Source organism: Lentinula edodes, assembly GCF_021015755.1.
Source record: "Lentinula edodes strain Le(Bin) 0899 ss11 chromosome Unknown C8R40scaffold_43, whole genome shotgun sequence".
In the NCBI taxonomy this organism is placed as follows: Eukaryota; Fungi; Basidiomycota; class Agaricomycetes; order Agaricales; family Omphalotaceae; genus Lentinula; species Lentinula edodes.
The window spans coordinates 5704-31073 of NW_025764349.1; the positions used below are offsets into that span (position 1 = coordinate 5704).

Here is a 25370-nt window from a genome sequence, read left to right on the forward strand (position 1 = left end):
AAGATTGAGCCACCTGAAGGAGCTGCTGGTTTTCCTGACTTTTATCTGTAACAACAGAGGGTTTCGAAGATAGAGGGGTGGATTTTGGCTGAGCAGTAGACATGGGAAGCTGATGTGGCTGTTAGAGAAAAATTCTGTCGTTAGAAGGTGAGAGTCCAGAAAGAAAGGTGTGACTGTCACTGTGACGGGAAAGTCAGAGCTTCATCTACTACTGCTCAATCAGATGGCCGACCATCCCAAGCTTAAGCCCAGATCCACAGAGGATATCGAGAACCAAATGTTGGTTGACAAAGCAGAGTGTAAAATTTCTGTGAATGTTGTGGATTTTTATCATAACAATCGCATGGTGGTTATTGAGACCCAAGAGATCGACGAAGTACAATTTCAAGACATATTCAAATAAACTTGTAAAATCACTGACTGGATCTCAGACAGGCAAGGCCATTTATTCTCGATTCAAACTCCATTTGTCTTCGCTGGAGCTTCACGCTCCTGTTTTGGCCAACTTCTTGACCCAGGCGTTAGACAGTGTTGAAGGGACGGAAGAAAATCCAGCGATCTTGCCTTTCACAACTCGAGAATTCACTGGTTTCCTTGATTGGATTCATGATAGGTAACTTTTTTTCCTTCCACAATTATTATCTTTAATTATGTTATGGTAGAGAGTGGCGACCTTTCAAGATAACGGAAAAAAGTCTGGTGGATCTTCTGAGGGTCTCTTCAACCTTGAAGGCCGAGGATGGGATTTCTTACGCTGTCAGTGGTCTGGAAAGTTTACGTTTACCTTCTGCTAGGATGTTACAACTGGTTGGTGATTTTCATCACCTTCCAGAGGTTCATTGTTGGGTTGGTCCAGCAGTCAAGGATCTTATTCAGAGGCCTCTTGGTGAAATAACGAACTCTGAGGCTCAGCAGATAGCAGCTGCCTATCCGACCATAGCTAGAACCCGGGAGAACATCCAGCGTTTACTCACCCAAGTATCTCAGAGGTCGTTTGCTCTCAAACTCGCAGATAAGGACCATCAAGAAGAAGCTGATCTTTGTTTAACCCATAAAGAATGTCAAAAGGCCTGGAAATCCGTTTGGAAAGAGAACATTGGCTATCTTCTCCTTGACTTCCAGAAGCCTCTCACCTACAGGGAGCTTCTTGAACTGCTACAAAACACAGATTTCCCCAAAGTAAATCTGTCTTGCAAAGCACGCATGTTGAATTGGTTATCAAGGAAAACCAATTATCCCGGGATGAAGGAACTAGTGGAAGAAGCAGTGGCTTCAATTGAGGACATATACCACGTCCCTAGAAGAGGTCCAGCTCCAGAGAATGGTAGGTAAACCCCTCTGTACTTCAAGCCCTTCTTCTGACCACCGTTAACTTACTTCTAGCTGAGGTTTGAACTATATACTCCGTACTCAGTACTCCTAGCTCTAAATTTGTGTTGCGAGAAGGTCAAAAAATAAGAATTCATAACTCTCACGTCCACAATGTCGCAATAAAACCCATGCCCATCGAAATTTGAACGTTTTGGGCATTATTTCCGGTGCTGCTAGGACTAGATGCACTGGATGCTGGGCTAGACGCTACGCTAGAAGCAGGCGGTATGATAGTCCCAGAGGTGACAGTAGTTGAAGCACTCCCAGAACTCATAACAGTCGTGGTGCTTGAAGCTCCCGAAGTGCTTGGGATGCTGAGACTGGTTCCACTGCCGCTGCTGATGCCCGAAGTGGTGAACGTTGCGGTATCACTAGGTGTTCCAGTTGCGGATAGTTGCACTAGGTGTAAGGGAAATCAAAAGAACGTAAGTATACGTGTTGAACGTCAGCGAAAACAAGGATAGGGCACTCACTGGCCGCGCAAGTACTCAGTCCTCAGGTAGACCGGCTCACAGACAGAACAAAGTCTTGAGAAGACTCTATATTCCAGATTGATTTGTTGTACGGTTGACTCCAATATCACTACTCCATACAGAGTAATTGCCTTTCCATTTCGAATCAACTTCTTCACGACCTTTATCGTATCCGGGTCCCACCGGCCTGAAATTTCAGTAGTGAGTGACCAGATAGAAAGAACAAATGCGATACAATAGCAAACTCACCTTGAACAGACCCAAAACAATCTACCTTTATTGACCCCAGGCTTGTTTACTCGAAACTCTTTCGCGACTTCGTTATGCACCAAGCACTTCGGGGGCTCTCGAGGTTTGAGAAGAGACTTCCAAGCTTCATGAGATGATGATTGCGACGGCACCGAAGAGGAAGATGTTTGCGATAGCAAAAGTTGGATAGCTTGTCGTAAGTCCTTGTCGTAAGTCCTAGTCAATAACTTCCTCCTCAACCTCTTGTACTGTTTGAGCCACGTGGTATTTGTCGTCTTTGTCATTGCTCGCTGTGAGGTCCACTATGACTTGTGTTCCTGTATCAGCGAGGTTAGTTATCGATTCGCTCCGCCTAGGTTTTATCTTCGACGTTATTGAATTTTTTGCTGTCGAATTGCTCGTGTCTCGGGTCGTAGGGGGAGCGACGAAGAAGCTAGAGAGTTTTGACTATCTGGGTTTCTTCAGGTCCTTCACGTTTTGAACATCCCCTTTCGGTTTCTTCCGTTTGGTTTGAATAGCAGACGATGAGGATGAGGTGCCTGCAGTCGATGAAGAGGTGGAAGGAGGCGGTGTCTTCCTCTTCTTCAGTGAATTTGACTGCGAGGATGTGGAAGTCGGGGTGGAAGCGCCGGAAGATGTAGGAAATGAAGATACGTATGCGATCGATGTCAGCGAGGAGGACATAGATACAGGCTGAGGTGGACCCGCAGGAAGTCATTAACATTTTGACATCGGAATTATCCGAGTTGCTTGTTGGTGTCTAAGTAGATTTCCAGTCAGCTCAGAAGATGTATCCAGGATGTATCTTGTTTCACCATACTTACAGCTTTGGCGGCAACAACTTTTGGTTTTATTTTGTCCCCCGCGGAACCAGTATTGAAGAAACTCACCAGAAGGCGCTGCTTCCCCGAATACTCATCCCAAAATCTAGTTGCTAATCTCGGAGGTTCTCTGTCCGGTTTATCTGGGGTAGGGCATGACATAACATCTCGAAGTTTCAATGTGGAATTTCCTCTGCCGGACAACGAAATTTTGTCATGAAGGTCTATCCAAACTGGACAATGGTCACTTCCTTTAATAGTGGGTTCAATATCTGCCGCTTTGATCCAGGGCAAGAGACCGGGGGGTAGCAAGAATGTAGTCAATACGGGTACCATAGTTACTGGCGCGAGCGGAAAGTTTTGGGTTCCAGCCTACTTTCATTAATAATGAGTGCAGAAATATCCTCGAATTCGCTCACAGGTAAACATTCCTCGTCGTTCCGGGTAATATTTCCTGACAACATCAACGAAACTTTTCTTTCCGCCCTCCAGTAGATCTCTCAACCATCGTCTTGCGTCGTTCTTCATCCAAAACTACTCCTCGCTATCGCCACTAAATCCTTGCGCTATACCTCTCCGAATGATAATGTCACCTAACAAAATGACTTCATGGCCTTCTCTGATGAGCGCACGCACACAAGCTTCAAGTAAACGGTGAAACACCATCTTGTAGTCGAGTCAACTAGCGTCTTCTGCGGAGGACCCGTCATTAAGGCAGTACGCAATGATCAAGACAAATAAGCCAAAGTCCAGCGTCCTTCGGCATCGAAAAACCTTAGCTCGCGGTCGTTGTAATCATAGGCTTCCGGGCGTGAGACACGTTCTTCATCCGAAGGCGGGGGCTTCAAATGAGGCTGCCGAAGTTTTCCCGTAAGTCCTTCTTCAGCGTTGAGAGTCGTCGCAACAGAATTTTCTGCGGAAGGTCTGCGTGTGTAAGTGGCCACACCAGAGTATCCGTTCTTTGTGAGTGGGAAAGAGTAATACGCGTCGTACAATGGGGGAGCTGCGACTGGTGCAGGAAGAGCAGTCCGATTAGATTTAACCTCTGTAGCGAAACTTCTGATTCAATTTTGGCAGCAGCTCATAGTACACATTTGTTGGGTTAGGCGCGCGTTTATCTGGCGCTTATAGCTGCACAGCTTTGCGAGTGGACACTCAATTAGGCAAAGCAGGCATTTCAGACAGGTTTGCCTTTTTTGGCCTCCACCTTCTTCGCTCAATATTCACAGGCTAATTATGGCTGACCTCAGTCTTTCTGTAACTCAACTGCAGGCTCTTCACACCCTTCTTCTTCTTCAAGGCTCCAACCTTCCTGATGACCTGAAGTCTCTGCCTGCCTCCCTTCAAGCTCAATTAGCCCTCAATTTCTCTGCTCCTTCTTTTCCTACACCATCTCCTTCCCCAGAGAAACTACCTAGGACTGGCAGTATTTCTCTAGCTAGAGCTAGACTTAGGCCTCCTTGGCTCTTTTCACAGCCTAGGGCCACCTGTGAGGTAGGAACTCAGGTGGAAGACCCAGCCTTGGCTCTAGAGGTACGGGAAACCTTCTTGATTGCCTAGAGTAACTGCTAATCTAAGTTTTCCAGAGCTTTTCAAGACCTTCTTCCCCAGCTTCCAGTGCTGGCTATGGAGCTGGCTCTGAGGTGGAAGAAGATCTTGGTGGCGACTCCGCTCCCAACCTCGCTCACAGCTCCGCTCCCAACCTTGCTCACCACCGCACTCCCAACCGCACTCACGACCGCACTCCCAACCGCACTCACGACTGCACTCACGACTGCACTCACGACTGCACTCATGACCGCACTCCCGACCGCACTCCCAACCGCGCTCCCAACCGCCCTCATGACTTCGCTCCCAACCGCACTCACGATTTCGCTCCCAACCGCACTCACGATTTCGCTCCCAACCGCACTCACAACTCCACTCCAAATTGGGCTCATGACTCCACTCCCAATCCCGCTTACGACTCCACTCCCAACCGCGCTCGCAACCCCTTCCACGACTCTGCTCATGCCTCCGATCCTGACTCCATCTACAACGACGCTCACGGAACCCCGAGTTGTGACCCCGGTTGCGGCTCTATCCGAGAGGCCGCTCATCGCTCTGCTCAAGACACCGGTTGCAACTCTGCTCACAGCTCCTCTCAGGAAGCTGCTCGCGAGGCCGCTTACGACTGCAGGGGTCACGTCTCCACTCCCAGCCGCAGCCATATCTCCGATCGCGAATCTTCCTATGAGCATCCTCTCAACTCAAGCCAGGCCTCTGTTTACAGCTCCACTCATGCCCGGTACCTCTGCGACTCCCAAGACACTGCTCAGGACCCGGCTCTCAAATCTAATGAGGCATTCCCTAATGACCAGGGCGAAGCAGAGGAGGGTCTGCTCCTGGCTAATACAATCTTCCCCTCCCCAAGTGAAGCTGACGATGAGTCACTCCTGGACCACGACACACTCCTGGCCGACTCGCACCAGCAGGACACTGATGATCCCAACCCGCTTCTTGATGAGCTCCTTGAGGAGCTCCTTAACGACAACTGCCACTACCAGGAGAAAATGATCCTCTGCTCAGACTTAGATGCTGCTATCTTATCTCTGTTGGAGGATGAAGGTAGCAGGCCCTTAGTTAACTCCCCCACACGTCAGACAGGCTTTTCTCCTTCTCATTTTGCTACTTCCAATGAAGATCCTGGCTCCCGCAAACGTCGACGTTTGCGAGATTCTCTTGGCGAAGAAGTCCAGGTTGAGGTGGTAGAACCTAGGGTAGCTCAGGCAAATCCTTTCGACCCTAGACCAGATTGCAATCGTAACGGGGCCTCCGCTTCACGAAAGAGACCACGCGTCAATCATTTGCTCAACCTGGATTTCGGAGAAGAAGAAGAACAACTGGGAGGGGAGGAAGAGAATACGGGACCGCAGTTTCTTTATGAAGCCAGCGATCGCCCCCATGCTCCACCCAAAGAGGTTACTGATGCCTCTTTGGGGTTGATGTTGCGTTTGACTGGGGGAGCTGGTTGGGGAACGGATGTATGGGCAGAAGATATCCGCCGCATTGTGGCTTGCGTGGATTGGGAGGAAGCTTCTGGAGCACTGAGTAGTTACTTCTTGCTCCATCTAGCTCAAAGATGTAGCCGGGCTGAAAAGATAGATACGGGCGCTACCTTTATCAGGATGATTTACGAACTATTTCTGGCTGCGAAAGTGAATTGGTAAGATTTTACAGAGTTTTTGGAGACAATTTTCTGAAGCTTATTACAGTATACTTCACGAGAATTCCAAGGACGGGGCCCCACTCTCAAGCGCCTATCCTGCCATAACTAGCGTTGTGAGAGAAGGCATATCACGTAATAATATGCATAATTGGTTGAACGCCGGTTCACGCTGGGGGCGTCTAGCTTCAGCTGGTAAGTGGGGAGGTTCATTCTAGTTGTTACAGAGAAATTGATATTAATTTCAAGGTTCCGTCTACCTTTTGTTGATAATAGCTGGACAACCTGGTTTAGCAGCTAAATTGAGGTCGAAAGCAGTTAGCAGTACAATATTATTTGCTCTGTGTAACGACTTACGTTGGCCAGATAATATGTGTGAGTATCTTATGTTTCTGTTCAAGTACAAGTAAAATTGCTTAAAATTCCCTAGTATCTACTTCCTTTGTCACCGATCGCCTAGTTCCGGCTATTTCAAAACTGCAAAAGTTAATTCCTCTTCACATCCCGACGTTATATTCTCCTATGGTTCAAAAACGCAGAAACGTTCCAGAAATTCTTCTCTGCCAGGACCTTGTAACAAGCGACCGATATTTCGATAGCTTTCATCAAAGGTGGTTCTCATCACTTTGTATGAGTAGGCTATTACTAAAGGCGTAATTTAATAGGGCCTCATTCAATCTCGATCGCCAACAGGAAATATGGGAACCGATCCTTTCTTTTTTGCCAGAGGAGGGAGAAGACCCAATTTCTTTCAATGAACTTGGGACACGATACCTCACCCAGTCATCTGGGTTTGAAGACTTTGAGGCTTTGGAACTTGGACTGGAATCAGATTCAGATTATCTGAAGAAGGTCGAAGAATTTTCAACGTTAGAAAATCAGTTTGCTAGCACCTACGTGGGGAACTCGGAGGAGGGTACCATCCTTCAATTGAAGAGTTGGTTTAGAGAAGACTCAATCCCGAAGAGTAACCCATTTCCTGCCAAAATATCTTCCCGTAAAACTTGGACTGAAGAAAAACGTGCAGCTGCTTCCAAAGCTATTAGTCCCGAAAATCTAGAAGAGTTGGCAGAAAAAGTGAGTTTATATTGGGCGCTTCCAGATCTATTTGCTGATTTCAACCTAGCTGATGGATCGATACGACAAAGTCTCCGGAAAGATTAGAAAAAACCAGAAATGGCTCAAAGTTCCTCAACACCTTATCGCAGGGTAAGACAAATTTGTCTACAAGATTAAAAGCACTAAAGTTTCCGCTGCCTATATAGGAGAGAGATTAACCTTCGCGACCAGAACGATAAATTGATATTCCATGTTGATGGCACTCTTAGCGCAGAAGTCCGGACTAATTTGTTCAATTCTTTACGGGCCTGGTGCCAAACAGCCAGTTTATCTATGTCCGGGGCTAACTTGAAGACCACGGATTCTTCTTCAAATACTGCTTTCACTGCTCTACATTTTTCCTACCACGCTAAGTACGGGGTTAGCGTAAGTATTTTGAGTTTTCTTGAATCTGAGCTAAATATTATTTAGGGCAAAAACGCGCCAACAAATGTTCATCCCCATCTACTTAGAAGAACAGAAGAAAAGAGAACGAATACAGCTCAGTTTCACGTATATGCTTCAACAGATATGAGAAGGTATCCAGAACCCTACGAACTTCTGTGTATTGCCTTAGAAGATACTCTGGAATATATAGCCAACAAGGTAGAGACTGGATTTATCGGTATAGGAACTATTTACTAATTTTTCCTTCAGACCTTGGTTCGACTACCAGATTTTTTTGAAGGTTTAGAGGGGGAAATTGACATTGTACCCCTATACGACTCAACTCCTGGACGCCCTTTCAGAAGCATCGTAATCAATCTCAACTGCGCCACCTTGGCTCATAAAGATCAGCAAGATCAAAAAGGTTGTATAGTTCTAGTAATCAGTAGTTGCTCAGGCGGGGAATTGTGTTTTTTTGAGCCAAAGTTGGTGCTGGAAATGTTTAACGGGGACTTTGTGGCTTTTCCTTCAAGACGCTACACTCATTTCAATCTTCATTATCAGGGAATCAGATCTTCTCTAGTATTACATTCAGATAAAGATGGGGAATCCTACAAGAAAGATGGAAATGGCTGGGTTCACAACGATTTCGTGTTGTAATAAATAAATACACTTTTTACCCAGATTTAATCTGGTACTTTAGGCAGGGATTGTTAGACGCCCAATTTTATTGGCAACTTCTATGAAGCTGAAACTGCTACCTCCTCGTGAACTTCCTTATTCTCCTCAGGTGTATCATGCAGCCTCTCTTCTGGAACACATTTATTCTCCAGCTTCCACCTCACTTTCTGCAGGCAGCTTAGATGCTCACCGAAGTATTTTTCACAAAAACGCCATTCATCAAGAAGCTATTCCCCTTTTGCTAGATCTGGAGAGCTGCGCAGATGAAGAGGGGCTGTCTTTAGACTGGATTAAGGCTGTCAGCCAACAGTTCGGAAAGCTGTTGAGACAACTGGCTGAAGCTGAAGAGGCTGCTTTTGGGAGGTAAGTTAGATTTTTTTTCGATTGTCAAGTTCTAATACCTTCTGGCAGGGAGAAAACTGGTGTATCTCATACAGAACCAGTATTCTTGGCCAAAACAGGAACACATGGCAGGCCCAGGAAATTGATTGCTCCTAGACTTCTACAGGAGGCTACTAACGGCGCAAGGAGGGTTACTCTTACCAAGCTAGCAAGTTGTCTTGGTATCCATAGACAGACACTCCGCACCCGTCTGAAGGAGAACAGCATTGACTATAGGTTCTGCCCTATAACTAACGCAGACTTGGACAAATTAACCAAACGTTTCAAGGAAACAAACCCTGCGTCTGGTCTTGGATATGTTATGGGCTTCCTACGACAAAAAGGTTACAGGCTTCAGCGTCAGCGAGTCAAGGACTCCCTGAAAAGAGTGGATCGCCTGGGCTCGCGGCTCCGACGAAGACTTACGATTTCACGTGGACTTTATAAAGTTCCCCGACCTCATGCGTTATGGCATCTGGATGGTCACCATAAGCTTATTTTCTGGGGTATAGTTATACATGGCATAGTAGATGGTTATAGCCGAACGGTATGTGTAGTTTTTGGTTCATTTATTGTTCCTCCTTTACGCTCTCTACCATCAGGTTGTAGGCTTGCAAGCTAGTTCAAATAATAAGGCTAGCACTGTTTTGAATCTCTTCACAGAAGCAGCCAAGGAATATGGAGTTCCCTCGCGGGTCAGACTAGATAGGGGAGGAGAGAATATTGAAGTCGCCACACTTATGGTATTTCTTCGAGGGCCAAACAGGGCTAGCGCTATGTGGGGATCTTCTACACATAATACCAAAATAGAGCGACTTTGGCCTGAAGTAGGTTCCCAGTTCGCTCGTCAGTGGAGAGCTTTCTTTTTACGTCTTGAGCGCCTTCACGGTCTCAAAAGAGAAGATCCTACTCATATATGGCTTCTTCAAACCCTTTTCCTACCTCTAATCAACGAAGACTGTCAGAAGTTTGTTAGTACTTGGAACTCACACCCAATTTCTGGTCACGGGCACTACCAAACTCCCAACGTCAGTAAATTATAACCTTCCACTTTCACCTACTCAAACTTAGGTTACTAGGATTTACGCTTTTACGGAGAGCTGAAACATGGACGATACAACCCCCCGGCTTCCTCTGGAGCAGGTAAAGAAGCGGAAATATCTGTAATTGGACAGATACGTCAAGAGCAGGCCACTCATTACCGACACTGTCCAGTTCCCACCCCAAAACACCAATCACCTTTCACGCACCAACCAGAAAAGTTGCAGCTATTTTGTGAAGCTATTGAAGAGTTTGATCGCAGTAATGTAATACCTGCCAATTATCATCTGAGGGCAGAAGAATGGGAAAATGGCGAGTATCCTGCTTTTGAATTTATCAAAAGTGGCAAGCACGGTAGAAAAGAGCTTCGTATTGATCTTCCTCATTCTATCTGGATGCCTAGGGCTATACAGTGGGGACAGTATTTACATATTATGAATCACTTACTGTTTTCCGCTACTTAATCCTACTTATGCAGTCGCAAAAGGTTTCCTTTTGGAGGAAGGAGGTTGGCGCTTAAGTTGCCGCCCACTTGTGTCACGCACAAATCAACAAATCGCTAGAAGTTGGAAAGTAGGCTCAATTTCTATCCACTATGAGCACCTTAGCAGACCGGACAAAAAAGGTTACTGCGAAACAGAAACTTCAAAAGTCTATTTACGCTCGTTCTTCCCGTTCCTCTCGTGCTTCTAATTTATCGCGTTCTTCTCAACGCTCGGAGCCCCTTCCCTCTCATTTGCAGCCTCCTCCTCCTTCTCAGATCTCTCAGCCTGCCAAGGCTGAGCGCAACAGCTCAAAAACTGGAAGAATCTTGAACGCTGCGACGGACATACAACAATCTGTCCGGCCTAACAGCGTTGTAATCAAATCAATGCTGGAAAGTGCTCAAGAGGCTTCTGACGGGTTAAAGAGTAGAAGAAACACGCAGGCTAAAGCTAAAGAAGTAATATTTACCCCCCCTTTTTACTTCAGTTGCTATTCTTACTTTTACCGTCATAGGAAGATGACGAGAATGAAAATACCTTTCAAGTGGGGGCTTTGTACGTTATTCCCATGGGCGTTCAGTTAACCGTAAGTCCCCATTACTTTTAAACTGTTTATTTAGTCATTTGTTGTATAGAGGAATCGAAATAAGCTGGCTCTTGACGATCAATGCTTTGCGCTCAAAGGAGGTTCTTCTGGCTTGAAAATGAGTCCCCGGTTCTATAACGAGCTGGTTCAATCAGGCCTAGGTGCCCAATCTCAAAGGTTTAACGACCCAAGCCTTACATTCAAGAAGTCTATGTCGTTTGACGATATTATAACCCACCTTTGGCAGGCTCTTCCGTTACTCATGGAACACTTGGACGACGACGACAATTCTGTGACAGCCAATCCTTTCCATCCCACTATCTATAGAAACGATGAACACAAGTTTCTGCCAAATCTTCTATTTTTTGTCAAGGAGGGGAGACGTCTGGAGCACGTCGGAAACCAACTTCTGTTCCCAAATGGACGCGATTTATTCGAGCTTTGCTTCAAGAGTAAAAAGACTGGCCTTCATGACAGGATCCTCTTCTTGGGTAGGTGCCTATTTTCCTGGATAGAGTATTCACTCAGTCTCAGTTTCTGTCATAGCAACACTGGAGACTATTCCGATCTCCACTCAAAGGTTGTGGCGCACTGCTACAATTTTTTCTCGGGAGCAAGCCATAGATCCGTTAGTAGCGCTCGAGAGATTGAAAGCTCAAGATGAGATGGCTAAGAAAGATAGGAAAGGGAAGGGAAAGGCTTTATTCTTCCTAGCTTCTGACTCTGGATCGTCAGAATCTTCGAATGAGTTGGAGCCTGAATCACCTCCAGCTCTTTCATCAACTCAAAAGCTCAAGAGAAAGCGTAGTTCAGTTGATGATGAGGCTTTGGAGGAAAGAAATAGTAAAAGGCACAAAAGTGAGTTGTATCATCAAGAATATTATATGAACTTTTCTTACCTGTTTAGCTTCTCCAGCTAAGGAATATGTAGAGATTTCCGACCTTGATGAAAATGATGCCAAGGTTAGATTCACAGACTCTGAGGATCAAGAAGCATCTTCAGAAGGAGGAAAGGATCAAGGTACAGTTCAGTTTTTGTGTTTACTATATCTAAATATATTTCTGTTCAGACGATCTGAAAGACTCTGGAGTTGAAGACATAGGTAACAACAAAGATGATGACAGCCCAGGCTTTCAGAAAGTCGAAGGTAAAATTGTTTGATTGAGTGATGCAAGGGAACTTACAAGTCATGTAGTGAACCTCGAAAATCAGTCTAGACATTCCATTTCTAGTTCTGGCTCCTCCTCTGGCTCCTCAACTGCCTCTTCAGAGCAAGATGTTGCCAAGGACAAAGACGATGAAGATGACGATGACGATGAAGAGGATAGCTGGGACAATTGGACATAGGCTATGAACCTTCTCTTCCGATCACTTGCTTTACTACCTATTCTATCACACTCCTTATACCCTTGTTAGCGTGTCCACCCACAAAGGATTCTATTCCCAAGTCATTCTTTATTGCATTTTCTCTTTTTGCGTTATCAAACCTACCTACTAGGGCTTACATACAGTATATTTCTGACTCACTACAATGAGCTTAATAGTATACGTACAGAAAATGCTACTCAGGATTGCAATAATCGAGGTAATAAGTTGTATACTGCAAACTACTTTTTTGCGTACAAGAATAAGTTTTTTGCTACTTTAAATGATAGTCTTGCAGTCTGAATTACATTTTTTGTGGCGGACTGTTCTTTTCTGCTGAACAAAAAGAATTTGCGCTGACAAGAAAAAGTCGGGCGCACCACGAACAAGTCGGGCTCATGTGAAAAAGTCGGGCTCATGTGAAAAAGTCGGGCTCATGTGAAAAAGTCGGGCTCATGTAAAAAAGTCGGGCTACCGTGGAAAAATTCCCGCGGATTTTTTCGCCACTTGGACTAGCATACCTCATCAATTACTGATCCACTACATATATATAAACAGAAATCAAGAAAAAGTAACCAAAACAACCATCCATAGATTGATGCTACTCTACTGCTCCTTCTCCTCCCCTTTCTCCAGCTCATAACATCCATGCAGCATGTTGATCAAGCTTTCATTGCTTACATGTTGCTTTACTTATGTTTTGGCTGTTTCACATATGTTTTACTCATGTGACACCTGGTGACACCTGTTACTAGAACCAGTTGCTGACAATAGAATCATAATTCTTCTGCAAAACCTATATGCTTGCCAGAGCAAGGGCACTGGCAGCAAACACAAAATGAATACATAAAGGCTGGGTAAATGAATAATTGGTCTGTGAAAGTTTCAAAAAAGCAGACAAAGCAATAAGTACAACATTCCAGAAATTTCATGAAAAACAATCAATGAAATGAAGACAAGAATGTTGTTTTTCCATATAGTGAACTGAATTCAATGTTATAGATGATGAGCCTTTCTTATGTTCTTGATACAGGCTTTGTCTCAAAATCCTACTCAATGCTCAGCAACTATATCAAACATATGAGAACAAATCATGCCATAATTAATGCCAAGTTACCTTCAAGCCTTTCATGCTCTAAAACCCTCCATTTCCATTCCATCTTCTTCTGCCTCTTCTTCCTCATTGAAAGATCCACCATCCAATGGAGCACCAATATTTCCCAACATCTGATTGGAAGCAAAGTTCAATGAAGACACATGTGTCTGTTGCCCTTCAGATGTTGTAGTGTTTCCAGATTCAGAATATGTACGCAAATTGAGCATCAGGCGGCTGATGAGCAGGTTGGGCAATCTATAAAATGCATTTTAAAGAATGTGATTGTCAATAAGGGATTGACTTACATATTGAAGAATGGTGTGACAAATCCAGAAAAATTCTGTCATCAGCGGAAAAGTCTGGTTTGCAATGATTCACAGGTTTTTCACTAATTTACACACATTGGAATTACCAGACTTCAATGTTACCTTGATGGTTATCACTGAAGTTAGCATCTTCCTCTCAGCAAATTGTCAGAAAATAGAGCTGACCACTGCAAAAATAGCATCAAGAACTGCTACTATGAGCATGAGTCTTGGATTTTTGAAGATCAGTACTCAGAACCATATCTTCAAGGTTCAATGAAAAAAATAGTACTTACAGGAAATACAGAAATGCTACAATGAATTTGAATAACAGTTTTCTAGAACATTGTTGTGCAATACTTACCATCACGGATAATTACTTGTGTAATACCAGGTTGACCCAGCCTGTGCATTTCCATTGCATGCTGCATAGTCTTGACTGCAGTTAGCATAAAGATGAAAATGTCATATCCCAATATCAAAAATACAATGGCAAGTTGTTCTAAAATGACTAACAATCAAGAAGTCATTGCAGATGTATACTTGGTTCACACCTCTAGAAGACTCAAAATGAAGTGTTTGTAGATGACCTGGTCAACAGGTACTTACTGAGTGAATTCATTCACATTACTAGCTGTTCCACCACATCTTGAAAAGTCTTGGTATTGAGATCCAATTGTTGAGATGCTTTTTTTCACTACTATACTCTATATGTGAAAGTATGAGTCAGAATGGGTTTCCAAACTTCTAATCCTTCCAGCCCCAGTGACAATATCACATACCAATATATCCAGCCCAAACTTTGAAATAATGAATACGAGAGTGATCCCAAGGATCACTCTATTTTTGTTGTATATTGCATAAACCCTCAAAGCAAAAAGAGCTGTTTACAGATAAAGACTGATCATTGATGTCAGACAAATTGCTTACCATTGGTTGCAATGAGAGCCATAGTTTCACAAACAAGAGCCATTGTAGTTTCTGCTTGGCACCTATTGGTATGTCAACTTGAATGAAAGTTATTGTCAGAAACTTGTAACTTACTGCTTATCTGTTCCATTTCCAGGAAGATTGAATACAGCTTGCAACACTATAAACAAAAAAAACATGTATCTATTTATCAAGAACAATACTGAAGTTCCAGTCATTTTTCTCTTCCATATTGATCTGAATTCTGTGGGCAATGTCTCAATGTGGTCTGCAATCCACAATGCTGAATACAAATATGGTCAAAGAAAAATTGCCAAATGTAGGGGAAAAAGTGTTGACCAGAAGCTGCAGTAGCTGCATAGTTCCCCAGTATCCTAAGTTCAAGGAAAAGAGATTAAATCAGAAAATAGCATTTATTGATTGACAATGAAACATAGAGGGAAATATATTCACCAGGTTTCAACCTGTGGGATTATGTCATCCATTGTGGCAAAGTTGAGGAAACCAAATAGACGATACACGGATTAAATTTATGGGGAAGGACAGAGAGAGTTATGATCAATTCACAGTGTCCCTGTAGTATTACTGAGTGTAGAGGGATTAGTGTGTTATCTCACCCTCGAATATGCTGTTTAAGTACTAAGATGAAGTTCAAAGGGAAGCAGTAGACTCTGAATGTCTCTACTGAATTGAAACAGTAACTGAGATATACTGAATCTGATGTGATTTATAAGAAATGGAAATTGCCAGAAGATACTGCGAGTTGACTTTGCTTTCTTGAGTTCATCTCAGTTCCAGTGATTCAATTGAGTTGTGAGGAGGTCCGAGATTAATTCTGATGACACTCCCATTCTATGTTGATATAACATGATGATGGTGACTGTGACATCTCCTGTTCCCGAATACTTTAGAATAGAAACTGAATCCTTTAATTGTTGTGATGCAGAGACAATTGGTTGTATACACTCCTGAACAGCTGTCAAGTCCCCCAAGCGTTTATATAACTCATCACGACTAGCACTCAAAGTCAACTGAGATGACACTGCAGGTTGCAAGTTTGGGCACTTCATTCGAGTTGAAAAAGCAGGTGAGGTTCAGAATTTTGGTTCTTGGATAAGAGACAGGAGATGCTTGATGCATACCATCTCAATTCCCACAATATACCAACTCCCTGCAAACACAGAGAGATGATCAAAGATTTTGGTGTAAGTCATCGTCCGAAGGTATTACATGTACAAACATTAAGTGGAAGCCTTGTAAGACGTTCACAGCGCTATTATGACCACCGCTCGGAGGCTATATCTCCATGTATTGATCCATTGTCACCATCATCCCCTTCTTCCTCACCACCTTCACCAACTTCCTTCACCCCCTATTTGACGTGCTGCTTGTGTACCGCAGCTTGAATGATTCGGTTATTTTCGTCCTTCTGTTTCTCCTTTGCACCATAAGGGACACTCAAAATGCCCACAGCTCAGTGACTATGTCTCTACCTATTGATTCATCTCCGCCACCATCATCCCCTTCTTCCTCATTCTCCCCACCTTCCGTCTGTTCCCTCTCTCTTCCAAATCCAAACAACGCAGCTTCCCTCTTTCTCTTCTTCTTCGTACCCAGTACAACACCACCAAGCCCACTCTCGATCTCCAACTCCAACTCCATATTCATCGCAGGCTCTTTTTTAATTTTCCTATTCACCTCGGCGTCGAACAGCTACACAAAAAAAAAACAGAAGGAAGGAATAAGTTGCCAAGAATACAATAAAGAAAAAACAACCGAAAATGACAGGATGTGGAAGGATTAAGATCGCAATGAAATCAAATCCAAAACGCCGGTTAAGCAGATCATTGAGTAATTAGACAATCTCATCGATGTTACGGAAGAAAAACACAGAAAAAAAACTCACACTAGCATACCCATGATCCAAAAAATCCTCCATTGCATATTCCCCTCTCGTGAATACGCCTTCGAAGACTTTTGCCATGCTGGACACTGGGGCGTGATAATGCGCTGTGTGGGTGTGCAGCTCGAGGAGGGAGGAGGAAAGAGCGTTAGTTAGAAGGGGGTTAGGGTGTGAAGGGAGGAAAGGGTCTAGGGAATCGGTGAGAAGGGGGTGAGAGGGGAAATAGAGAGTGAATAAAAAGCATCAGAAATATTCTATACGAGCAGAAAATCAAGTTAACCTTCATACACCCCCTGCCCGTCCCACTCTCGATGAATCATCCCCATCAATCCTGGATGTCTTCTGACTAGATTCCACACGAAGGGTATCACGATGACTATCGCTGATGGCGGTGCGGAGAGGGAGAGGATGGAGAGACGCTTGATGAACGAGGCGAGGAGGGTTAAAGGGAGGTGACTGGATGATGGATCGATCGATCGAAGAGAGGTTGTTTAGAACGGTGAGACTAGAATGAAGGAAACATTAAGGCAAACTTACGTGGAGCCTAAAAACACCTCTGCGAGCCTGAAAAACCTTGCGCGATGTTTGACATGAAGGAGGTCTCGGTCGAGAAAAGCGTAGAGACGGGTATAGAATGATGGGTAGTCGCTGTTTGAAAGGGTTGTGGGTGGCTAAGATTCGAAGTAAAACAAACGGAGAACTAGGAACTCACAGATTATATTCTGTCATAAGGACATACAACGCGTTGAGAGCAAGGAGACCTGGTGTTCCGCCTGGAGTGTGGGAAGGGTGAGAAGAGAGTAAACGAGACCGGTCGAAGATAGAAAACAATCGAGAAGAAACTTAGATCTTGCTTGGGGCGAGACTCGTGAACAACGAGGGAGCCACGAAAAAGAAGGTACGAAAATCAAACGGACGGACAGACGGGCGAGCCGAGGAATATACGAAAAATCAGAAGCGAGAGTCGCCATCGCCGTCGTCGACCTCGTCCCTAAAAACCAGTCAAAAACCCCGCTTACCATAATCAACACAGGCTCCAATCCAATCCATAACCAACACCGGTCTAGTCAAATACGGGAGCACACCGCGGTGCATAACGTTCAGCGCACGCACAGCCAGTTCCAGATCTTTGGTATCCTCTACATCTTCGGTGTCGACGTCGTTATTTTTAGAGGAATACCCGGAGAGCCTGGATAAAAGCGCCAACCAGGCATGAGTAAACGCCGCACGATGCGAAGGTGTATTATGTAGAGATTGGTGGAGAGTTAGAGTGTGTTTGCGGCCTTTAATTCGTTCTCCTAGGTTGTCCTTCTTCGTGTTAGATTCTCCATTGGTGTTCTGCTCGTCGAAAAACTTCCTCCAATCGTCTTCTTCGTCGTCTTTTTTCTCGATTTTGTCTTCCTCTTCGTCGTCGTCGTCGAGGTCGAGGTCAGCGCCCTTGCCTTTTTTAACCTTTGGCGGCTTCTTTCCCATCTCCTCGACCCACCACTGGCCTTTCTTTCCCTCGTTGTCTTCCTTTCCATCCTTGGCTGGTTTCTCCAGAGCCGAAGTGGAGGTAAGGAAAGAAGATGTTGATGAAAAGCCAGCGAGTCTCTCCAGTATCGAAAGTGTATTTGTTGGCACGGAAGGACGAGGTTGTTGGTCTTTTTTGGAGAGAAGTGTCCTATTGAGGATGTTAGATCGAGTTGAAGACGAAATGACAGGAACCTCACCCAATTTCTCGTAGAAAGAACCAGCGCACATCGTCGTAAACACAGAGCCATTTATCACAGAACAAGTCGAGCACATCAGCGTCAATAAGCCCGTCCCTTTGATTTTCCTTTTCCGTTGTTCGATGTGATGGAGGACAGGCCACCAACGCAATGACGATTTTCCGAAAATGTGATATGTGGAATTGCGGATCGCCTTTAGTGGAAACAGACGTAGATAAATGTTTTTGTAGTGAAAATAGAATCTGCAGTGATGATGTCTACGAAAACGGTTAGTTGGATTAAAAGCTTGAAGCATTCAACTCACCCTCAACACTTTCTCCTCATCCTTCAACAACCCACACAACAATTCCACATACTCGTTCAATCGTTCCCAGAGCCACGCTTTCACAACCTTTACATTCGCATCCTCGTTTTTTTCCCCTCTCATCTTTCCACTACCAATAACCACAACCCAAACTCTATACAACGCCCATATCGCTTTCGACGTATCCGCTGCGCTGATCCCAACATTCAAGGCGACTGTGTAAAGGTCTACGAGGGGGTTGAGGGTCGTTGTCGAATTGGAATTCGAATCAGGTAGGACTGCGCTCGTTAGCTGACTCTCGAGAGCAGCGATAGTTTTAGACGTTATGCCTTTAGTAGCCGATAACTTTCTCTTCTTCGACGGACGTTCCGCAGATTCAGAAGGTAACGAGCGAATAGGCATCCCCTCTCGTGGTCGAATGTGAAGCTGCAGCGCTAAAGCATTTCAAGCTCGTTAACCTAATACTAGACTGATTCAAGCACGGAGGATCTGACTTTATCAGGGCACATGGTGTAGTTGGTTATCACATCCGCTTAGCATTGCGTTCAAATATCGGCGCTCTGCAATTGCGGGGGGTGCTGGGTTCAATTCCCAGTGTGTCCATTAGCTTATGTCACTATTATGTAAGTTTATTTTTGGTTTAATCTTCATGATTGCGAGGTGGTATCAGGACAGTCTCGCAAGCTGGATGGAATTCACGAGTGCAGAAACAATGTTCACTCATATTGCAACTTGCTCACTCTTTTTCAATATTCTCCTAATTTGTGAAACATCTGCAAAACATGTATACTCGCCAGAGCAAGGATACTAGCTGGAGAGCGCTCTCCAGCGACGAAAGCACCCAAAGCAAAAATCAAAGCCTGCTCTGGGTGCTTTCGCTGCTGGGAAGTGCTCCCAAGTGCTCTGAGCTGCTTTCGGCTATTTAGCCGAACATACAGGTTTTGCAGATGAAGTATACATTAGCAAAACTAATTGGAGAGGCTACCAGAGACTAAACAAGTAATATCAATCACCAGAAGTAACATCTGCAAAACCTGGATGTTCGCGAGAGCAAGGGTACTAGCTGGAGAGCACTGTCCAGCACTGAAAGCACTCCCAGCAGTTTTTCAGTACTGCTGGGAGTGCTTTCCCAGCTGGACAGTGCTGTCAGCTGCTTTCAAGCTCTTAGCCGAAAATACAGGTTTTACAGATGAACTTGTCCACTAACTACTTATTATCTATTTCTTGTGATGATTTCTTGAAGCATACTTCTCAAAGGCAAGCTCTTTACAAGAAGGCATATATATTACTAGAAATTGTCCTTGAAGAGTTTTGGTATATACCACAACACTAAGTGGTTTTTGGTGAGGCCATTTGTAAAAAAGACAAGACAGCAGACTACACTACTACCCCAACCCCCTCAAACTTCAAGAATCAAGAATCATCTGTGTACTATTCCCAAAAAGTATAATAGAAAAAAGACGAGTTAGTAAGCAAATACCATGATAATCACATAACATAGCAGAAGAATGGAAGAAAAACACAGACAACAACTCACCACAACACTCAACGAATTCGGCCAGGGCGTCACAAACTTGTTTTCGTCCAGGTATGCATAATTCAGCTCGGGTCGGTCATGGTCTTTGAATCTGTTGAGGACACCAGAGTTTCCGGGGGCGCGTTGAATATCTTTAATGGCGAAGATACCACGAAGGACATGGGTCATGATCTGTGAATTTTTCAATTAGAGCGTGGCTGGTATACGTTCAGGCCAGGCCTACCTTAACAGTGATGTCTTCTCCAAGGCATCTAAAGGTAAAAACGGATAAGTTACTAGTTAGTCAGGAGTGACAAGGAGACAAAAACTGGAAACGGCGGCTGGCTTTCTAGGGATGTCATGCTATCAACTAACCGAGAGATTCCATCGCTAATGATGTAAGTTTTTCCACTCTGATCCCTCCGCGCATTGACTGTATCGGGTTGAGGGAAGACTTGGTCCTGTTGAGGATTGAGGATTGCACAAAGGCGATGACACCCAAGCGTCAACCAGGCGGAAAGTATCAATATCGAAAAAGAAGAAGAGGGTGAAGCAGTCAGTAAACAGTTCATGATTAACTGATAAGCATAACACCTACATTTCTGCCGGCAGCATAGATATCCAAAAACACTCTTCCGTCCTTTTGAATGTTCAGTCCATCTGAATTATGGTCGGATGAGGCGATACGGTAGACGCCTTTAAACGAAGGATCCAATCCTGTATGACGTTTCAGCCGTCATGGAAGGAAGAGGAAAATATCTTGAACTTCCACTCACTCAACGCCTCCCTCGCATACCCCACCAAATCACCCTCCTTGTCCCCGGTCAATGCCAAGTTCCTAATAGCATCCTCGTACTCCGAATCCAGATACAGATCTACCATATTTGTACAAGCCACAGAAAGTTCCACGCTTCCGACCATGATCGCCAAAAGCACGTTGCCTTGCTCGCGGGCGGAGGTATATCCGAGTTTTTGGAGATGTTGCACAATGATGTGCTCAGTGGTTTTCTTGGGTCGGAAGAGGGAGAGGATGTTAGAGATAGAGAGCTGTTGGGTGGATAAAACATATAAGGTTGGAAGCAACCATAGGCAGGTGCGATAAATCATACCATTCTACTTATCGATCCTCCTAGTCCGGTCTCGATCTTTTCCAAAAGAAGCTTTACATGAGATTGAACCCGTTCCTTGAGGACCATGAGCTTCGAGAGCTCGACGTCCAAGAAAATATAGCTGAATACATACCGCCCACCCGTCAACAACAACCATACTCATCATTAAAGGAACACATACGAATAGATATCCCCAAGCATCCCATATAACTCAGTGGCCGTGAAATCACCATCGTCGGACGATGAATTCTTGATCTTCAACCCGCTCTATTCAGGGCGAAAGAGAATAAAACCGAGGGTGAGCGCTCGTACCCGCACTGATCATAAGGACCAACTCACGAGATCGGCAATCCAATGTATAGGAACAAGCTTAAGAACGTCCCGAACTAGGTTTACGGAACGTGTCTTGGATCCCGAAAGATTGAACGAGTTGCTCTTGATGAGTTCTTGTGTTTTCTCGAAAAAGAATTTCGTCAATTCCGCCGAAGCCTCAGAAGTTCCAGCTAAAGCACCGAGAACCCGTTTCTGCTCTGTGCGGTCTTCAGGTGCACTGAAGAAGCTGTACGGAACGAAGAAAAAAACCAAAACTCAATAAGGATATTCCCACAAGACACAAATTGTAAAAATTCACCCTTTCCCAGAAACGACGTCTTTCGCTCGCTTTTCATAATGCGCAATAAACTTCGGATCCCTTATGATGTTCCCCACCTGCGTATAATCCATCGCCACCACTCCCGGATTTCTCGTCGTCGGTCGTTTCATATCATATTGATCGGAGAGATTCAAATCCTTCAAATAGACAGTCATTGCCTGAGGCGTCATCAGAGGGAAAAACGCATAAGTGCTGTTCTCCGTGAACTGTTCGGGGAGGGTACGAAGGAAGAGTCGGCCCAAGGCACTCCCGAATCCAAAAGCATCAGGCTGGCGTTGACAGTCGGCGAAACCCCACGCAGTAAGGTTGAATGGGGTGAAGTCGTGCGTGAAGTAGCGGTCCCCACGGGTGAGTGCGATGGCATCGCTAAGGATTGCACGACTAATGGTGTAGCCTTGTAAAAGAAGAAAAGTATGACATCAGTACGGCACGTTGGAGTATTTAAGTATGCAGTTCTCTCACCAGGACATAACCCAGCTCCATCCACCACAGGTTTAGCTTCCTCCGCTTGCAAACCAACATAAAGCTCAAGGTATTCGATATTTCCGTACAGCTTCTCGGCAGCATGAGCGATTTCCGGGTTCGAATTCCATTCCAAGAAAGTGCTATAGGCTGTACAAGGTCTCTTTCAGCAGAAGTAACGCGGCTTCAATGGCATAACACTCACGTTTGAGACCTAAATACTTCCTGAAGTCGTTCAACGAACACACCCCCCATGCGCGATTTTGAGTGATCCCCATGATTTCATGAAGCCGCATGCATTCTAGCGGGAATGGAGAGATGAATAACCAGTGAGGATGAAAAAGCGAGGAGAAAATCTTACCTGGCGTACCCCGAGCGCGGAAAGCACCTGCAGGATGCTCAGTGCTATTTGCGGATATCAGTACGTCAGTCGAACAACTCATTCAAACGATACTCACGCATTTTTAAGCAAATTGGCCAAATCTTCATCCCGGAAGGACCCGTCTTCTTGTCTTTTCAAACTAAGAATAGTACATAAACTTGTATCAGCAAAAATTCATAGCAATGGCAGCATAGCACCTACTCGCCAAAAGTCCAGTGACTGAGATCGGGTAGTTGAGCCATAGCTTTCTTTGCCCCAATAACGAAATCCATAGCCGTCAAGTCCTCGATGGGCTTATCTGGGAAGATTTGCTGCAGCTTCTGCAAAGTCCATTGCTCGTCTTCCTGGCTTGTAGTCGCGTGCCAACGGTAAAGACAGTTGAACTAATTGCCATTTGATAAACAACATATTCAGACACAATGGAAATCCGAAGAAAAGATCATACGACCCACCTCCACACTGCAGCTGTTCCCCCGTCCTCTTTCAAATTCAGAGTGGTCAGAGTTTCTCATTTCCTATCAGCCATGGTTAGTCATCTGAAAAAGTCGCACATGCTTGAAAAAATTTTACTCCGAAGGGATCCAAGCTCCAATTACTCCCTTGCCTTACCAGACCCAGAATACAGGAGACATAATCAGAAAAGATGACTGTCGAACGACAAACATCAGAATAACAACAGGTGGGAGCATTCGGGAATCTGAACCTGTGCCGAACCAACCACAATTCACCAAGCGCGCGGTCTGGAACAACTCCTCATCCTGAGCAGCGAGTGCGTCACCAGAAAGCGTGGAAGGGTCTTTGTACTTCTTCCGCTCGTTTATGTCAAAGAGTTTCTTCGCAATGTACTGAATAGGCAAGTTAGTTGACAAATTGTAGAACAAGGACTGTAACACTCACATTGTGATTCCGACTAAACAGCACTAATAAAACGCATACTGCAGGAGGAAGCAAGAGTAGCCTATCCTCTGCAAATGAGTCAGGGTGTAATAGCCCTAAACCTTCCTTTCTACGAACTCGGTCCTGAGTCTCTTGGTTATGACCATAGAGAGGAGCCAAATCGCAATAAGAAGATGTCTCGTTAATGTTTACGTCCGTATGTGACGTTCGGAACACACTGTTGGTAGCATTAGCATATACTCGAACCGAACTGAGGCGAAATAGAGAACCCCACACCTGTGGATAACCAAAGCGGCGAATGAAAACATGAGCGAGGAAAGCCCGGCAGGATGACTCTGGAACTGTACGACATAACGCCACTAGCATCAGTAAATATTGTAGCAATTACTTGACACCAACGTACACCATCGCGCTTTAAGAGCCTGCAACGCAATGAACGGACCAAGAGAAGAAAGTTGAAGCACAGACATAGTCAGCCGATTCGTTCCTCATTTAATTTAACCATAGAACTCACGTATCGAAGATTAATCCTGGGTCAGGAAGTTCGCTCGGAGACAGCGGATGACTTTGTTGCACCGATCGCGCGTAAGTAGCTCCAGCCTTCCCCAAATCTGGGTCTCCAATGTTGTTCCCGGATCCATCCGCCGAACGCCATGCGTACTTGTTTCCGATTAAAGTCGCGGGGGGATGCGAGAGATCGTTATACACTATGTAAGTGGAGAGCGTGCGTCGGCGCAAGGGAGGCAAAGAAGAGGAAGAAGGAAGACATTTGGTGAGGGGTGAGAATTGAGAAGATTCCCAGATGCAAAAAAAAATAAAGGTTACAACGTACAAAGTTTGATAACGTCGTCCTGTAACTTTTGGGCAAAGTCGCCTGGGGGCAGTTTGGAAAGCAAGGAAAGTCCATGTTCCAGCTACGTTGGAATTGAGGGGAACGAGTGATCAATCACATCTTTGTGTGCGGAGATCATACAACACCCGTACCGCCAATTTCCTATCATCAATCGCCTCTTTGTGTCTAACGAAATCCGCCGCGGCAGACTGAGATAAGGAACGAGGAACAGAAACGGTCATCATTTTTCAGCTTGCTTCGAATTTCCCAAACGCCACGTCGAACTCACCAGTCCAGATTGCTCAAAAGTCAAATGCGTGTTGGCTTTTTTGAATGGCTGAGCAGGTGAGAAAGTCGTCGTACTATCTGCCTTTGCTTGGTGTCCATTAGCCGTTCCCTATAAACAATCCTAACAATCAAAAGGCGCGAACGACGGTCCACGGAGAGAGAAACGAACATTGTTTGGGTAGATACTGGTGCTACGGCGGAAGATTGATGGAAACTTGTCCAGTGGGCTCGTAGCTTCTGACATTGTTTTGCGCAAGAGGCTGCTTGGGTCAATAGCGAACTGACTGTGAAAGCGGATGAAGGAAGGAAAGAGCAGCAAAAACGGACTCTCGCTTCTTAAGCGTTCTTATAGTAATGGAAGCGGATATACCCTGATATACCCCAAAAGGCATTCTTCCTTGTAAGAATGTTAGTTTTTTACAATCGGGGAAAGCGAATTAAAACTCTGTCAAGCACCTAATTGGAGAGTCAATCAGCAGCCTGAAATTGAAGTCGGCTAACTCACGACCAACGCGCCAGAAACTTTTCATTTAACATTTTTATAGTGGCAGCTGAGGACACCTGGCGTATTCCAACGTATTCCTCGATGATGTGTGGATGAAACTTATGACATCTGAACGGTTGATATTCTAGTTTTGAGAAGATATGTCTATAGAGATACTGGAGATATCCATAGTGAGAAAGAAAAAAGGAATCATTCAATCACATTGGCGCCTAAATTCTAGCGCGCATCTTAGGCTCAATGACGACTTATAACCACGGCTGCTCACGGCTGCGCTTTGGACAGGCGTTATGATTCCGGGATAACAAAACGACTATCCGATGACATTCCTTTGAC

The 25370-nt window shown here is 44.8% G+C and overlaps 7 protein-coding genes and 1 non-coding gene across 8 annotated transcripts; 4 read left to right on the forward strand and 4 right to left on the reverse strand.

The window, feature by feature from the left end:
* Nucleotides 1-223: 223 nt before the first annotated feature.
* On the forward strand, nt 224-1394 carry C8R40DRAFT_1175357 (uncharacterized protein; the record flags this gene model as incomplete). Its single annotated transcript, XM_046232314.1, has 4 exons — nt 224-376; nt 432-613; nt 663-1324; nt 1384-1394. 4 exons carry the CDS (start codon nt 224-226, stop codon nt 1392-1394), a joined length of 1008 nt encoding a protein of 335 aa, XP_046081653.1.
* A 460-nt stretch (nt 1395-1854) lies between these two features.
* C8R40DRAFT_1211670 (uncharacterized protein) lies at nt 1855-2377 on the reverse strand (the record flags this gene model as incomplete). Its single annotated transcript, XM_046233196.1, has 2 exons — nt 1855-2031; nt 2094-2377. The coding sequence occupies 2 exons, from the start codon at nt 2375-2377 to the stop codon at nt 1911-1913; spliced, it is 405 nt and encodes a 134-aa protein (XP_046081654.1). The 3' UTR covers nt 1855-1910.
* Nucleotides 2378-7511: 5134 nt separating this feature from the next.
* C8R40DRAFT_1056376 (uncharacterized protein) lies at nt 7512-8264 on the forward strand (the record flags this gene model as incomplete). Its single annotated transcript, XM_046225077.1, has 3 exons — nt 7512-7604; nt 7650-7823; nt 7875-8264. 3 exons carry the CDS (start codon nt 7512-7514, stop codon nt 8262-8264), a joined length of 657 nt encoding a protein of 218 aa, XP_046081655.1.
* Nucleotides 8265-10302: 2038 nt separating this feature from the next.
* Nucleotides 10303-12126, forward strand: C8R40DRAFT_1175360 (uncharacterized protein; the record flags this gene model as incomplete). Its single annotated transcript, XM_046232315.1, has 7 exons — nt 10303-10650; nt 10707-10778; nt 10828-11269; nt 11325-11636; nt 11686-11799; nt 11849-11926; nt 11975-12126. The coding sequence occupies 7 exons, from the start codon at nt 10303-10305 to the stop codon at nt 12124-12126; spliced, it is 1518 nt and encodes a 505-aa protein (XP_046081656.1).
* A 1182-nt stretch (nt 12127-13308) lies between these two features.
* Nucleotides 13309-14762, reverse strand: C8R40DRAFT_1010359 (uncharacterized protein; the record flags this gene model as incomplete). Its single annotated transcript, XM_046222848.1, has 7 exons — nt 13309-13495; nt 13891-14047; nt 14111-14135; nt 14172-14252; nt 14328-14428; nt 14476-14537; nt 14590-14762. Coding segments are annotated over 7 exons (786 nt in total), but the record flags the coding sequence as incomplete, so codon positions are not given.
* A 784-nt stretch (nt 14763-15546) lies between these two features.
* C8R40DRAFT_1125399 (CBF/Mak21 family-domain-containing protein) lies at nt 15547-18896 on the reverse strand. Its single transcript, XM_046228981.1, has 8 exons — nt 18395-18896; nt 18091-18347; nt 17398-18041; nt 17091-17151; nt 16916-17026; nt 16659-16834; nt 16382-16566; nt 15547-16188 (listed from the first exon to the last, which is right to left on the reverse strand). The coding sequence occupies exons 1-8, from the start codon at nt 18794-18796 to the stop codon at nt 15934-15936; spliced, it is 2091 nt and encodes a 696-aa protein (XP_046081658.1). The 5' UTR covers nt 18797-18896; the 3' UTR covers nt 15547-15933.
* Nucleotides 18896-18997, forward strand: C8R40DRAFT_t221. Its single transcript has one exon. It is a non-coding gene; the product is annotated as a tRNA-Ala (tRNA).
* A 662-nt stretch (nt 18998-19659) lies between these two features.
* C8R40DRAFT_1125404 (putative linoleate diol synthase) lies at nt 19660-25223 on the reverse strand. Its single transcript, XM_046228982.1, has 27 exons — nt 25038-25223; nt 24702-24988; nt 24534-24641; nt 24397-24453; nt 24245-24326; nt 23927-24119; nt 23816-23834; nt 23689-23753; nt 23413-23629; nt 23219-23360; nt 23086-23162; nt 22968-23030; nt 22717-22898; nt 22592-22654; nt 22495-22538; nt 22339-22434; nt 22134-22283; nt 21651-22065; nt 21359-21578; nt 21201-21286; nt 21020-21140; nt 20687-20957; nt 20509-20627; nt 20286-20371; nt 20155-20182; nt 19932-20102; nt 19660-19825 (listed from the first exon to the last, which is right to left on the reverse strand). Exons 2-27 carry the CDS (start codon nt 24774-24776, stop codon nt 19808-19810), a joined length of 3168 nt encoding a protein of 1055 aa, XP_046081659.1. The 5' UTR covers nt 24777-24988; nt 25038-25223; the 3' UTR covers nt 19660-19807.
* Nucleotides 25224-25370: the final 147 nt, after the last annotated feature.